The sequence below is a fragment of the Salvelinus sp. IW2-2015 genome, linkage group LG15 (genome assembly GCF_002910315.2).
Source record: "Salvelinus sp. IW2-2015 linkage group LG15, ASM291031v2, whole genome shotgun sequence".
Taxonomy (NCBI): Eukaryota; Metazoa; Chordata; class Actinopteri; order Salmoniformes; family Salmonidae; genus Salvelinus; species Salvelinus sp. IW2-2015.
In genome coordinates this window covers 23425879-23441624 of record NC_036855.1, presented here as the reverse complement: position 1 = coordinate 23441624, position 15746 = coordinate 23425879, and the positions used below count along the sequence as shown (strand labels likewise).

At 40.1% G+C, this 15746-nt stretch overlaps 1 protein-coding gene and 1 pseudogene across 2 annotated transcripts; one reads left to right on the top strand and one right to left on the bottom strand.

Annotated features, from left to right (window-relative positions):
- Positions 1-300: 300 nt before the first annotated feature.
- Positions 301-9446, bottom strand: LOC111974151 (L-serine dehydratase/L-threonine deaminase-like). Of its 2 annotated transcripts, none has more exons than XM_024001773.2 (7): positions 9324-9446; positions 3260-3426; positions 2861-2900; positions 2459-2690; positions 1721-1948; positions 1473-1597; positions 301-1358 (listed from the first exon to the last, which is right to left on the bottom strand). In XM_024001773.2, the coding sequence occupies exons 2-7, from the start codon at positions 3416-3418 to the stop codon at positions 1159-1161; spliced, it is 984 nt and encodes a 327-aa protein (XP_023857541.1). In that variant the 5' UTR covers positions 3419-3426; positions 9324-9446; the 3' UTR covers positions 301-1158. The 2 variants fall into 2 exon arrangements, with proteins under 2 accessions (XP_023857541.1, XP_023857540.1); XM_024001772.2 differs by lacking the exon at positions 9324-9446 and adding an exon at positions 4035-4140.
- LOC111974036 (tetratricopeptide repeat protein 28-like) overlaps positions 8939-15746 on the top strand; it is a 378056-nt pseudogene continuing 371248 nt past the window's right edge.

Sequence of the window (15746 nt, the reverse complement as noted above, 5' to 3'; positions counted from 1 at the left end):
TTATAAGACTGAATGTAATTACACTGTAATTCAATTTTACCTGCCATGGTTATTAGCAAAGTCAATCTGGCATGGTATGGTGTTATTTTGGTATAGCAACGATAACCGGTTTAAAAAAGCACTTGTCTTCACAGTGGTGGTCATGGATAGGTCGGTGATATGTCAAACCTTCAAATGCTGAGTGCTTCAATATATCATCTTTAGGATTGATCCCCTGACCTGCAGTGAACCATATGACTGGCCAATTAAAAATGCATCTAATTATAACCGATTATAAGAAAAGGTGTTCCAGACAGGATATTCAGGAAAAAATAAATATAATTTATTTTTAAATATCACTCATACAGTACAAAAGAGGGAGAAGAAAATACAACCAAAGGTATATTTTGCATGAACATAAAACATGCTAAATACAAACAACAATACAACTCTACTTGGTTAACTTTAACCCAAGAAGTTAATCATCTAGGTCAGAGGTATTCAACTCTTAACCTACGAGGTCTGGACTACTGCTGGCTTTCAGTTATACCGGATAATTCACTGCACCCACCTGGTGTCCCAGGTCTAAATCAATCCCTGATTAGAGGGGAATAATAATTTTAAAAAAGCAGTGGAACTGGCTTCGAGGTTCAGATTTGAGTTGGAGGGATCTAGGCACAGGAGGATGCTGAGGGGAGGACGGTTCATAATAATGGCTGGAATGGAGTCAATGGAATGTTATCAAGCACATAGAAACCATGTGTTTTGTGTTCGATACCATTCCATTGATTCCGTTCCAGCCATTACTATGAAACCGTCCTCCCCAATTAAGGTGCCACCAGCTGCCTGTGGATCTAAGTTATTCAATTCAAAGACTACTACTGCCAGAATAGTAGATTATCTGTATGCCTATCAATACGTATCTACCTTAGCATTAGGCTATTGATGAATCCATAGTCAGTTAATTCTTCAGTCAGTCAGCCCCTTTCAGGAGTTCAAGAGTAGGCCTATACTGCACACTGTCTGGAATGATTTGGCCCCATGGAGTTCATGAACCTGTTCGAATGCCCTTATTGGTAGTACCCAATGGAGTAGGGGAGCTGCAACTGGAAGGATCGGGTTAATAGAGGAATGGAGTGATGGAGAAAGGATAAGCAGGACGCAAACATGTCTGTCTGTCTAGCTAGATGACATGCCCAGCTGCTTCTTCAGTTTCTGGAGCTGTTTCATGCTGATGTTGTTGCCTCCACACACCACGATCACCACAGGTCCCAGGTCCCGCGCCAGCTTGCCCTCCTTCTGCAGTCTGGGGATGATGTCACAGTACACAGCTGCCAGGGCAGCACCACACGCAGGCTCCACTAGGACCTTCTCATCGTCTGGAGGAGGAGGGAGAAAGAGGAATTTAGTGTCAGAGAGGCTTGTGGGCATGTCTAGGTATAGTAATCATATGACCCTCTACACAGCTGTAGCCTACGTTATGTTATACTCACCAACAAAGCGCTCGACAGCTTTGACAGCCTCCTGGTCTGTGACCAGCTCGGAGTAAACTGTGTGTTCACCAGCAAGTTTCAGGGTCTGTGCAGATACTCTTGTCAGGCCCAACGTGGTGGCAATGCTGTGGAGTTGAAAATGATAGAATTGTTGTTGTGCACAGGGATCGCCTTTTTGTGCTAAAATATGACTGTTTGGCTGTAATGTTTCAGTGACTCTGGTCTCTCAGTGTGTGGGTGACTCTTACCTTGTGATCTCAGGCAGAGTGATCAACTTCCCAGCCTTCATAGCAGCATTGAGACTGTGTGCCCCCACAGTTTCCATAGCTATGACTGGAACATCGTTCCAGCCGGCACGGCGCAGTCCTTCAACAACCCCGTTCATGAGGCCTCCACCGCCAACAGACAACACCATTGCACCAGGCTTCTCCTGCAGCTCGGACTCCAGCTCCTTCACCAGAGACATATGGCCCTCCCTACACACACATTGAAAAGACATTGAAAAAGTGAGTTTTCAGTTTTCATTCACAAAGCATGTCATGACGCATAGCAAAACAGTCCTTAGAATCTGCTTTGTATACAGCGTTCTATGCTGGCTGGAATGGAACACTAGCTATCTTTCAAACTGATCTACGTTGTAAATTGTTCATGAAAAGACATAGGCTGCAGGTTACATTATAATGCTGCTGATAACAATGAAGTGTATTCAGCTGAGGTGTATAATTAGTGTTTGGCTATGAAATAAACCAGAAATATCTGTCTGCCAAAAAGGGTTCAGTAACCTTGTCGGATTAAATGATCTGAAATCCCTCCTCTTGTTAACACCAGCACAAAATTGCATGATAAGATATCCTGCTCCATTCTGCCAATCAGCTTTCCTCATAATTTCATGGAAAACACTCTTACTATGACTAAGATTACACACACAGAGAATAGAGCAACACTGATGTTGCGGAAGTGTATTGAATATGGCATCTGTCACTCACCAGATGAGAGGGTCATCAAAAGGAGAGATGAAGATCCATCCAGGGTTGTTGGCCACAAGCTGTTGTCCATATTCAATGCTCTCATTCAGCGCCTTGCCATGAATCACCACATTGGCGCCCTCGTCCCTCAGCCTCTCCACTGTTGGTTTGGGGGTGACACTGGGAACGACGATGGTGGCAGGTACACCAAGCTTACGGGCAGAGTAGGCAGCCGCCATACCAGCATTTCCTCCTGTGATGGAGCAATGACATCGGCCACTTTAGGAAAATGGATACTATACAGAGAGTGCTTGTCTGAAAGAGCCCATAAGCTTATGGAATTCTGAGATAATGTTACGCTTCTTGTGTTGTGATAAAAAATGTAATGGTGATTTCAAGGTAAGGCTGTGATCGGTTGCTCACCTGAACAGCAGACGAATCTCTCGCAGCCTCGCTTGGCCCACTGAAAGACAACAATGAGCACATGACATGACTCACAGTTCTGTTTCCCTTTACGAGAAGAGCTCAAGGACCCCACATAAAAAATACTACCCCCCCCCCGCATTGCCATGATAACCCGGTGTTCAGACTTGGACTGACCTCAAACTGGTCTGGACTGGTCCTACTGGGAACATGCTATATATATACACAATCCCCCTCACCATCCACACCCCCAACCCACTACTGATTTGCTGCGTACTAGCACAACCTATTATGTAACACCATCACCCAGTCTTATCACAAGCACACCCTCCCTCCACCCACATCCTTTCCCTCTCCTAACTCATGAGCCTAAGCTGTAGATATGGGTGATTCACTCACTGTCTTGCAAAGGTGTCCAATGCCCCTGATTTTGAAGGATCCTGTGGGCTGGGATGAGTCAAGCTTCAGATAGACAGAGGTGCCTGCCACTTTGGTTAGGGCAAGGCTCTCCCTCAATGGGGTGGCCACGTGAAGAGCGCTCTCCTGTGGGTTCTTCATTTCTCTAGCTGAGAACAGACAAGTTGAGGAATTAATCTCTGTTCCAAGTGTGAACAATGAATACGTACACACAATTAATTCAATACATTTCAATAATTATATACCTTACTAAAAACAATGGATAACCCCCCCMAAAAAAAWATATATAACTGTGCACTTAGTGTTTATTCACAATGATCAGCAGTGGATACAAGCATTCGAGGAAGAGCTCCATATCAATGAACATCACCCTCATTAAAGGTTGAGTTCAATATCACTATATTAGCACTACAGAAAGAAGATAAACATCAACCTATATACAAGCAAGCAAGGGAGTAGACTGCCAATCTATCTAAGACATAATACAAACTTAGGGATGAATACTGAAAAACAACTGGTGGTAAATGTGTCTTATAACAACCAGACAGGTGCTTATAATAGCATAATTAATTACATTACGATTTCTTACTACAAATTACTTCTGTATTATCATAATTTTCTTTCAATGCACTTACAATGTATAAAATCACTGACACTATAAACAGAAAATATGAATAATTCAAACAAGCACATCTGTTTCAGGTTTTAAGACCAAGACATTCAAAGCAAGAATAATTTTCAAAACATTTTACTTTACCTTAGTAGACTTCTGTTTTAGAGTAAAATGCTAACTTCTCCAAAGTCAGGTACAGTGGGACACTAGACAGTTCCAGTAGAGTTTTCCCTGATGAGAACTAGTAGGTGGATTTATACCTACAGTAGAGGGCTAGGCAGCAACGACCTCCCTCTGCAACCAATCACCATTGGGCACTCCTCCGCTGTCACAACACCCCGAATTCCTTTAGACTAGACAGGTGGGGATGTAAGACCTTATGCCACCGAATAAGGAATTTGACCCCCTTTTCCTCTAATAAGTAGGCCTAAGTATAAGACAAAATAATATATTGTATATTTCTGTCAAATGTATTGATTTAAGATACCAAGGTGATGTGGTCAATTTCATTAACTAATATTGATCACCTTGACCTCAAAATTTCAGCAAAATAGGGCTTTATTATAATGAAACAGATATATCTTTGGAAATTAATTTATTTTGTAACTGTCCTGCATATTAATTAAGATACATTATATTTAGAGTTGCTGGGCCTATAGGAACTGTATCATAACTCTTAAATGGGCACCTGAACTTACATCATGCCAGGCCTTCAGTATGTAATAGACCAAACAGATGCTAAAATTATGATGCTCAGAATTTGTATAATGGAAACAACGTTATACTCGACTTATTTCCACTTCCTATAGTAGGAGAATACCCAATACAAAAAGGAAAGCTTTTATTCACAAATACACGGTTGTGTATCTTGCTTTTATGTCCCTTGCTTTAGTTGTATTGACATTTTACGCACGTTATTGACTACTCCACTAATAATTTAATCATGAGGTCAAAATTTTGGTCAGTCAGTCAGTCAGTCTATAGATAAATGTTGCATGTAGACAATTTTTACACTGTGTCCTTTGCTCTGGCTTGTTGCAGGGATCCACACCATCGGCATTGCCAAAAGAGTCGCAACTATTTTGACTCTGCACCGCACTACCAAAAGCGGTGGGTTCGACTGTGTCATATCCACGAGTGGAATCTGCTCAGCCGCAGCAAATGTCATGTTGACAACTCAAACCTGCCTGATCCGACTCTAAGCCGGATCCGGCAGGTTTAAATCGTCGTCAACATGACATTTGCTCCCGCAAGGATATGCAGTATAACAAGTATATTCACAGACATTTTTGCTGACAATAAATGAATCAATGATCCGTATGAACCGTAATATCGCTGTCTGGATGGACAACTCACAGTAAAATAGCCCATTGCAAAATATCAAAGTTAAATAGACTATATATCATGCTATTTAGAAATGCATTGCTGGACACTATTTAACTAATTTCAAACACATAGCACCAACATATTTTAGACCATGCATTATCTTTAAAGTTATGCATGTACATCTAAATACAAACATTGAAATAAAGTTATTATATTCTATCAAATAACAACTGAAAATTGTCATAATGGTGAAATGACAGCCCTTCTACGCTAGGTTATTCAACGATTACGCACATTAATGTAGTCTTCGACAAAGCCTTTCCTGTCTCAGAATAAAATGTATGAGTCTCTGTCGATGAACTAGAAAAAAATAAACATGTTGTTGGAAACGTGATCAATGTCTAAAATCACAACTCGTTATGTGCAGTTCGAACTAGGTAAAAGCCACACACTTCACGTGCGTCTGGAGAGGTTCATGGTCAGAGGACAAAATATAAACAATCACTGCCAATGATGTGCATTCTGTCAAATACTGTCCCCATGGTGAGGACATTTGATAAAACAATAGGGCTGTGTAAAAGTTGCTGACTGATTGTATATTMTAGGCTACACTTGTAATGACACCAATAGACCTAAAACAAAATGTGATCTACAATGTATCTCTTTGTGATCTCTCCATGATTGTGTAGTGCGCGCAATACCCAACGGTGTCACGCATCATATAGGCTATCGGTTTCAATATAGGAAAGTCCAGAAGCATACAGATCGCAAACTGTTCCATTAACAATTAATGAAAATAAATGTTCAATCTGATTTTTGTCTACTTTTAAAATGATTATGTGTAATGTATTACTGCACATGTGCAGCCTAAATGTCTGAACTCAGTGAGCTGAGTAGCCTAGACATCTGAACGTTGTGAACTAAACTGGTCAGAGTCATAATCTGAATCTAAACTAAGATGTTAACCTAATCTTTTTCTCAAGTGTTTACGTCCAGACATTAGGACAGATAGTGCCGATTTAGATAATGGAGTGTTACCTGGAGCAAGTTGCGGTCGCACAGCGTGCGTTGTCTGCGTTATCATGGAATTTGCAACATAGGCTATGTGGAGGCATATCTTTATTCAAAGCCCTTTTATATTAGGCTTATTTTATAAATGTTTAGGACTATCATATAGCCCAATTCTATCTTTATCTTGAAGTTGTGTCAATGCAGTTAACACACAGGATGGCACATTGAGAGAGCGAGTCCAGGCTCAGGACAGAGACATCTACGACAGGTCTACACGTATTTTGGCAGCGTCCTCTGGTGGCCAGTGTACTTTATCCACTGGAGATTAAATAACGGAGTGCTGAGACGGTATTGATGGGACATAATTTRAGTTTATTATGGGCATAGTACGTAGGCCCACGCGTGTTGAATATACTCAACATACACAAATAAACATATTTTTCAAAACTATGCCCAAAAGCAAATAGGCTATGCATGCGTAAATATAGACAATTTGAAATGTGGATAGTGGACAACAATATTACATATAAATGTATGCATTCACTACTGTAAGTTGCTTTGCTAAACTACTAAAATGTAACATAAAATATGATATAGGATAGTATACAAAGGAAAAAAGGCCTATGAACTATTTCCCATGAGGAGCACAACTTCGAGTGGCAGGCTATTTACATTGAAAGGGTCAATTCTAGGCTCCTTAGGTTCCTGCAACATAGGCCAGTAGGCTATAGGGCAGGGGTGGGCAATAATTTTGTCTCGAGGGCCACATTGGGATTTCAAATTTCAGCTGTGGGCCGCACAGATTTTTTCCCGGAATGATTTGTTTGTCAAAATCAATTTGCGGCCCAGAAAAAGGGAAGTTATTTGAAAACTTTTAGGTCCATTATAATTTCTACATACTTTGTATACAGTTGTAGACGTTCAAGAGTGACCTGGGCTCGGTTTCCGTGCCCTGGAGTGTTTTTTAACCCCAAAATAATACCCCCCCACCTCTGCTATAGGCTAGCTATGCCGATATGCATGGAAATTCCTCAATATAATACTGTCAAAAAACTCTACAGGGAATGGCAGAAAGTATTGAACTGTCCGGCATGCATGGGGACATTGAACAATTCAACACATATTCAGTACGTATTCAGTACGTATTGAGAAGCGTTGCTGGCCATGGTAAAAAATCTGTCTCTCGAAGAGCATTTCCACTGAGGGTAGGCCAATCAAGAGTGAGAAGGAAGTAGTAACATTCCACAGAGTATTGAAGACTCTTTATATATTCAAGATCAACGTGGTTTAGATTAGAATAAATAGCACACATTAAACAAATACAAACACAGGTGTAGGGAATGAAGACATGGTAGGCAAACTCCCCACTGTCACTAGGTAGCCTCCCTGCTAGCACATAATGTTCTGAGAACAATATGTTTCTTAGAGCTTGGTGAGAGTGTGGTTGTCCTATGGTTATTTTTCATAGCCTACAACCTTCCCACAACTTTCTGGGAATGGTGCAGGATAGTTGCTTGGCTTTGGAACATTCTCAGCACATTTAAGGAATTTTCTTGGTATTTCCTTACTTTAACAGAAGGTTTCCTAAATGTTTAAACATGGTTACATTTCATTTCAATATTGGTAATGTTCTACACTGGGAATGTTCTCAAATAGTTCAGAGAACATTAAGAAACAACGTTGTCCTGTGGGAATTTCAGTGCTTCAGCATAACGTCTCCTACAGGTTTCCACTTGGTTCTATTTTGTCTCGTTCTCACATTATGAGAACGTTTAAGAAACAACATTCTTCTGTGGGAATTTCAATACTTCAGAATAACGTTTCCTACAGGTTTCCTCAAGGTTCTATTTAAAGTAATGTTCCCAAATTGTTCTGAGAACATTAAGACAACTTTCCATTATAAAAATGTAAGAAAACTTTATTAATGTTCAGAGAACGTTAGAATAATGTTATTTAAAAACATACATTCTGTTCTCAATATAAACAAAACTCTGTCTATCCTCTATCTTGTTAAGTGGCTTGCCTAGTGAAATAAAGGTTAAATATATATATATATATATATATATATATATATATATATATATATATATATATATATATATATATATATATTTAAGTGTGTTCTTAAAGAGTGCTTGTTGGGGTCTGTTTGAATAGACTAAAATTAATGCTTTGTATGAGTAAAAAATAAAAACATGGAATGCTAGCTTCATCCTGGTGGCACAGTTGTATAATTCTAGAGATAGGAAACAGAAAATCATAGGTTTGAATCTCACTGATGCTATGCCACTATAAAAAAGGAATGTGTTTGCATGATTAATGCCTAAGCAATTGAAATGATATGTGTTCTATCTGTGCTTGGATTTCAAAACAGTTAAACTAAGCTAGCAGTGTTATTAAGTCTTATTGAAACATGTTCTGTGAATGTTATTTAATTAATTTCCATTCAAAGAACTTTAATAAAACCTCCCAGGAAAAACTTTCAAGGAACCATAGTAAAACATTCTCAGAATCTCCCTGCAACCTAAAAAATATACGTTCCCAGAACAGGCAAAATTTAAAATAAAAAGGTTAAGTTTTACCGGTCAGGAAACGTATGGCTTTGTTCCCAGGACAAATGGGAAACCAAATACTGACGTTCCTACAACTTCTAAGGAACCAAATGTGCTAGCTGGGCTGGCTGCCTATTCAATAAAACTGGCTCAATATACGTCTGCTCCACTGAAATCCGCTATGGCAACAGGGTTAAGGCGAGAAAAAAAGGAACAAGAATTTGACAACATGGCGCACTTTCCTTGAGAAAAGTTTCTCTAGAACGCAAACAAACCACGTTTAAGGTTACATTTTTACAGTTTCTCGACTATTTGACTAAAACCGACAGACTTTGGAAAGAATTGAAGACTTGTTGGTGGTAAAAAAAATAACTTTGCATTACATTTAGTGGCGTTTATCATGGGATGAGAAAAGCCCGTTGCAGAAGCCAAGTAACCTACATACACACAGGATGGAGAAGCAAGCAACTTTAAAGGAAAAGGTAAACAAACAAGAGCACAAAACTGCTGTAAAGTGATATGACTTAAAAAATATATGGCCTACCATACTAGTTCATTTTGTTAGTGAGTCGTTTTCAAATAACAATCACGTTCACTTTTGCTCTGTCGACTGGATATGGTCACTGCAAGAACGTCATAAACTCTATCGATTTTCCAGTCATGCTTAGCYATTAGGCTACAGATGAAGCGAGTCGACAGTCAGCTTTTAAACAAAAGGATGCCGTGTCAACGATAACGATGGTATCGAACAACATCCTGAATGACGCTATCAATGCTGCAAATCAGAATTCGAGACCTGTCCCACTTTACAATACAGTGGTATTTTAACTACAGTGCAGGGAAACTTTTTACAAAGTTATTACACGGGTGATGCAGGGAAACATTGTTACAAACATTGTTACTAATTTAATGAATTAAACCTAATTCTGTKTAATCCATTTCACTATCCCAGTATTGTAGTATGATGTAGGCCTATGCAGGGCTATTGTGAGTTAATTTGGAAATCTTTTAATTTAAGTACTGAAACTCCAGGCAGGTAACATTTGTAAGTAGGCCTATTCTCTTTAATAATCATAGATTYGTATATTTATTAATGTATATATTTTTAYAAGATGTATATATTTATTTATACACTGCATATCTTTCAATGTTAATACAATGTAGAAACAGTGTCAGTGAGCYATATGCATGTGGGACCCTTGATCCTACTTGCAACATTTATCAGCTATGGAATTATCATAATCTCTTAAAATTAAATGTTATTCTTATACTAATGGCAAATAATGCATAAACCCTCCAGTTTTCATGCCCTGTAACTTGTTGCAGATCAAGTGATTGCTGGCATGTGGCATGTGGCATGTTTTTATTTTGGTCAGAAGGCATAAACCACCACACTGGTGCTCTGGTGTTACTTACCATGATATTTGAATAGATGTCTCTCACTGATTCCTGTTGTGCATTTGTGTCCACCTGTGTGTGTGTTTTTTCTCTCGTTCTGTTCTGCAGTCCTTGTGAATTACATGTTAGGGAGTTTTCCCCATCTGCTCTATAGGGACCCCTAGGAGTTTAGGCTCTTCATTAACTCAGCTCTCTCTCCCTCAATCGCCACCCTTCCTGCCCAGTGTAGTGCCCACACAGATACCTCAGGATGTGACAGGCCAGAGATCAGAACGTACCCTACGCTCTTAGAAAAAAAGAGTTCTATGGTTTACCCATAAGATAACCATTTTGAAGAACCCTGTTTGGTTCCAGTTATAACCCTTTTGGTTTTATGTAGACCCCTTTTGGGTTTCATTTACAGCCCTTCAACAGAGCGTTCTACAAGGAACCCAAAAGAGTTCTGCCTTGAACCAAAAAGGGTTCTCCTATGGGGACAACATAAGCCTTTTTTCCAAGAGTGTAGTCTAGATCACAGAGGGGACCTTCACTCACACATCCATCAGCCAAAGTGGTTGATATGAATAGAATGACAGCAGATGTTATTTGTCATCAGTATTATTTTTGATGTCACTAGATTTGAACGCAAACCTGCCAATCCGCCTCCGATGATGATGACTAAGTGTTTAAATCTGACTCCACAGCTTCCAGTTGTCCACCCCCCCTTCCCCCCCTTAGTTACTCAGAGAAACACTCTCATGTACAAGCTCACAACACAAATGCATTGACAAACACATGCACCCAAGCAGCAAAAAAAGTGCCCCCCCAAACCACACCAGGACCCAGTCTGTTATTTACCAATGGTTGATGTGCATTCTTAGATCATAACCAGCTCTTATCTTAAACCATTTCCTTACCAGTGGGTGGCTGCACCAGCTATGCACACTCCCAATTAGCCTAGATTTACCCCAATCCSATGATTTATCCTACTACAACATGCTTTCTCTCCAGTTGTAACACTCAAAGGCGGCATGCAAAACAAACAACACATAGCGAAGGAGGACATTTAACAGCAGATAGTATTTAGCGTAGGGTTTGTTCAGATCAGAGTTCTGTTGCATTTTTACTGCCCTAAGTGATGCTGTAATTGCAGTAATTAACTTTTCAGAGGGAAAGGATGGAAAGTAAAGAATAGCAAAACCACACTTTCCACAATAGTGTGATGTTGACTGTAGTTCACTCATAGCCAACATCTATCCTTCCTCCTGTGTTACCCTTTCACTCTCTCAACCTCTGGAAGTAATTACCAGGCCGGAGGCCGGCGCTATCCCAGAATTCAGYTGGAGGAGGTGTGGTATGACTGAAGTATTGTGGAAGTTGCTCCATCAGATGGACAACCCAGAGGGTTTTGTCATAGAATAATGCTTAACAAAACATCTCTGGTCAGCTGACACAACATTTCCGTACTAGTCATTTTCTAATAAGACTTGGATCTCCTCTGCTACCTAAACAAAGCTGTATTTTGGGGATCTGCAATGGTAATGGTGTAATACTAAATCTTTAGTTGGTTTATAGTGAACTACTGCCTGAAGATATTGACTTTGTTTATTTAATGCTGAGTCAGGGGTTTATGCTGGTCTGCAAACATGGCTTTGAAATGGGCTGAATCAATGATAGGACAAGTTCTGTCTTAGTGTTTATATTATACCCAAATCCTCTGTAAAAGCAGAAAACTATTTAATTTCTGCTCTCATCTCCCTCTTTAAATGTTGTTTAATGATTTCACTTTGCAATGCTTTTGATCTGCCTCACTCTATAAGGTTATCATTTTCAACCTTCCTCATTATGGAACTTCTCCACCTCTTTGCCCTCTATCTCCAGTTTTCAATTTTCGGCTCCCGGACAGTGGGCAGAGCTGCGCAGCGTGAAGCTGAAGAGGAAGGGGGCCGATGTGGCCTCAACAAGGCAGAGTTCATGGAGAGAGTTCAGCAGAGCAATGAGGCCTGCCAACGTGGTGACTTCCAGACTGCCGTGAGTCTCTATGGCGACGCCCTGCGAGCCGACCCACAGAACTGCATCCTCTACAGCAACCGCTCAGCAGCCCTTCTCAAATTGGGACGCTACCAGGCTTCCCTGGACGACGCTGTCAAGGCCTGTCTACTCAACCCCAAGTGGCCCAAGGTGAGTCCCTCTGAACCACCATCTTAACCTCATAAATAAGCATATGTGAAAATAGAAACGGCTAAATTCATTCCAAAACAGAATAGTGCATCGTTTTTCAYAGGTACTGTTCATGGGTTTAAGATCTGGCTCACATAACCTGATTGAACTGAAGATCTGTGGGAGATTTGTGCACAAGTCTGAGTTACAAGAATGGGTGTCCACTTGGTATTGGGATCTATGTGCTATGGTTTGCTGAATAATTAATTTGGTTCTCGTTTTGATTGTGCGTCAGTGGAGTTGATAAATGTAAGGTTGAGGAAGGTAAGGAAGAAGACTTGCTAGGTCTTGTCTGAAGTGTGTTTTTTGACGTACCATAGATTGCACATTGCCACCCCCACAGAGGCTGAGTAGGGGGGCCATTMCTCTCAGCACCCAACTAGACTCTTGGCTGAATGATTAGGCAGAAAAAGCAGGATTTTGACTGTATGTGTGTGTACATGTGTGATTGATTTTAATGCTCATCTACACACAAGTCATCTGACTGAGGTCAAGGGAAGTATTTGATTGATATTCAGGTACGATAAATCAATGTTTATTTTGTGAAACAAAAATAAACRAATGAAATCTAATTTTATTCAGAGCATGTGACAAATACATTTGATTTGTTTCTTTTTGTTTCACAAAGTAAACCTTGATTTATCGTATTGATGTTATCAATCAATTCACCAACACATTCTCACGGCTGAATGATGTTGATACATTGTCGTCTGTAAACTTCTAAGTACCGAATTTAAGAGTCCAGCAGCGTCAAAGCAATTTCCATGGTGGGAGTTGATGGCGAGGATGGGAATGGTATGGAAGAGAGGGAACATTATGGTGGTTCTGTTTGATGTCAGATAAATCACAATACATCCGTGCATATAAATAAACAGTACAAAATAAATATTCAAACAGACAACAGGCCTGAAGCTGGACTCAAAAACCATAGCCCAAAACTATTTTTAATAGGCCAGTACAATGAATGACCTCTTTGTGGTCTCTGATTGCGGGATGGTTAATACAGAGCCAGCCTATCCTCGTATTACACACAGTGTTATACCTGATGCTTTGGTTAACTTCTGCTTGCACTATGACAACACTGCAGCTTCTGTGTAGTCCCAAATCTGTTTGTCAAGGAGCAGTATTTTGGGTCAGGTGTGATTCAAGCAGTAGTTGAATTGTTATCCTGTCTCTGATCACCACTAGGGGACAGTCTTGTCACATATTCTTCAGARCCATTATACAGTATTTGGCTCTGAGWTTAGTTACAAAATACATTTATTCAATGTTATCTTTCAAATTGGTAAGAAAAAATGTAAATGGGTGGAATGCCTCCCACTTAGCCTTACAAATCTGTGTTTGGTATAGGGATGTGACAGTCATGCAGTGATATAGTCGCTATGGTGATTGACTATCGATCAGTTTTTAATTCTATGATTGCATAAAGAAAGATCAATGTTAATGTTCCTCTGGTCTGGTACAGACAAAGATAAGAAAAAAACTAAGATAGAGCTCAGCCTTAAAGATGCAATATGCAGAAATCGCCCTGCCATTTCCTGGTTGCTAAAATTCGAATTGTTCGCCCCATTTCAGTTTGTAACAAAACAAGCAAGTATAGTGTAGAGCAGTTGTTCCCAAACTTTTTATAGTCCCGTACCCCTTCAAACATTCATCCTCCAGCTGCGTACCCCCTTTAGCACCAGGGTCAGCGCATGCTCAAATGTTGTTTTTTGCCATCATTGTAAGCCTGCTACACACACACTATACGATACATTTATTAAACATAAGAATGAGTGTACGTTTTTGTCACAACCCGGCTCGTGGGAAGTGACAAAGAGCTCTTATAGGACCAGGGCACAAATAATAATATAATAACAATCAATAACTTTGCTCTTTATTTAACCATCTTACATTTAAAACCTTATTTGTTCATTGAAAATTAACCACATGTTAATGAGAAGGGTGTGCTTGAAAGGATGCACATAACTCTGCAATGTTGAGTTGTATTGGAGAGTCTCACTCTTAAATAATTTTCATGCTAGTGAGGGCCGAGAATCCACTCTCACATAGGTACTGGTTGCAAAAGGCATCAGTGTCTTAACAGCGGGATTTKCCRAGGCAGGATACTCTGAGCGCAGCCCAATCCAGAAATATGGCAGTGGCTTCTGATTGAATAAAATTTTCCCGGAACCGCTTGTTGCAATTTCRATGAGGCTCTCTTGTTCAGATATCGGTAAGTGGACTGGAGGCAGAGCATGAAAGGGATAACGAATCCAGTTGTTTGTGTTATCCGTTTCGGAAAAGTACCTGCGTATTTGCGCACCCAACTCACTCAGCTGCTTCGCTATATCACATTTGACATTGTCCGTAAGCTTGAGTTCATTTGCACACAAAAAAATCATACAATGATGGTAAGACCTGTGTGTTGTCCTTGTTAATGCAGAGCTCCAACTTCTTAATCATAGCCTCAATTTTGTCCCGCACATTGAATATAGTTGCAGAGAGTCCCTGTAATCCAAGATTCAGATCATTCAGGCGAGAAAAACATCACCCAGATAGGCTAGTCATGTGAGAAACTCATCATCATGCAAGCGGTCAGACAAGTGAAAATTATGGTCTGTAAAGAAAACTTTAAGCTCGTCTCTCAATTTAAAAAAAAACGGGTCAATACTTTGCCCCTTGATAACCAGAACACTTCTGTATGTTGTCAAAGTGTTACATGGTCACTGCCCATATCATTGCTTAGTGCAGAAAATACACAAGAGTTCAGAGGCTTGTTCAGGGGCAAGTTAACCATTTTCACTGTAGTGTCCAAAATGTCTTACAAGCTGTCAGGCATTCCCTTGGCAGCAAGAGCCTCTCGGTGGATGCTGCATTGTACCCAAGTGGCGTTGGGAGCAACTGCTTGCATGCGTGTTACCACTTCACTATGTCTCCCTGTCATGGCTTTTGCGCCATCAGTACAGATACCAAAACATCTTGACCACCAAAATCCATTTGATGTCACAAAGCTGTCCAGTACTTTAACCTGTTATGGCTGCAAGGGAAATTATTGAGTAGCCAGAAAAAAGGTGCCCATTTCAAACGGCCTCGTACTCAATTCTTGCTCGTACAATATGCATATTATTTATTACCTTTGGATATAAAACACCTTCTAGTTTCTAAAACAGGTTTAATTATTTCTCTAAGTGAAACATAACTCTTTTTACAGCCCATTTTCTGGAAAAAGTGAAATTTCCAAGAAGCTATGTCTCTCTTCAAGATACTCTCTATAAAAGGCCTTGGCACTTGGGACTGTACAAACACGTCACACATCTTCCCCTGGTTGTCATGCGGAAGTGAGAGAAAAAATGACTTGATTATCTCTGTCAGGGACTGAAAGGAACCT

Excerpts from the sequence above, each read along its gene's own strand:
- LOC111974151 (XM_024001773.2), bottom strand. The coding sequence starts at position 3,418 with ATGAAGAACCCACAGGAGAGCGCTCTTCACGTGGCCACCCCATTGAGG. Across the intron at positions 2,901-3,259 it reads TTGGACACCTTTGCAAGACA|TGGGCCAAGCGAGGCTGCGA; the intron begins GTGAGTGAATCA and ends GTTGTCTTTCAG. Across the intron at positions 1,949-2,458 it reads TTTGATGACCCTCTCATCTG|GGAGGGCCATATGTCTCTGG; the intron begins GTGAGTGACAGA and ends ATGTGTGTGTAG.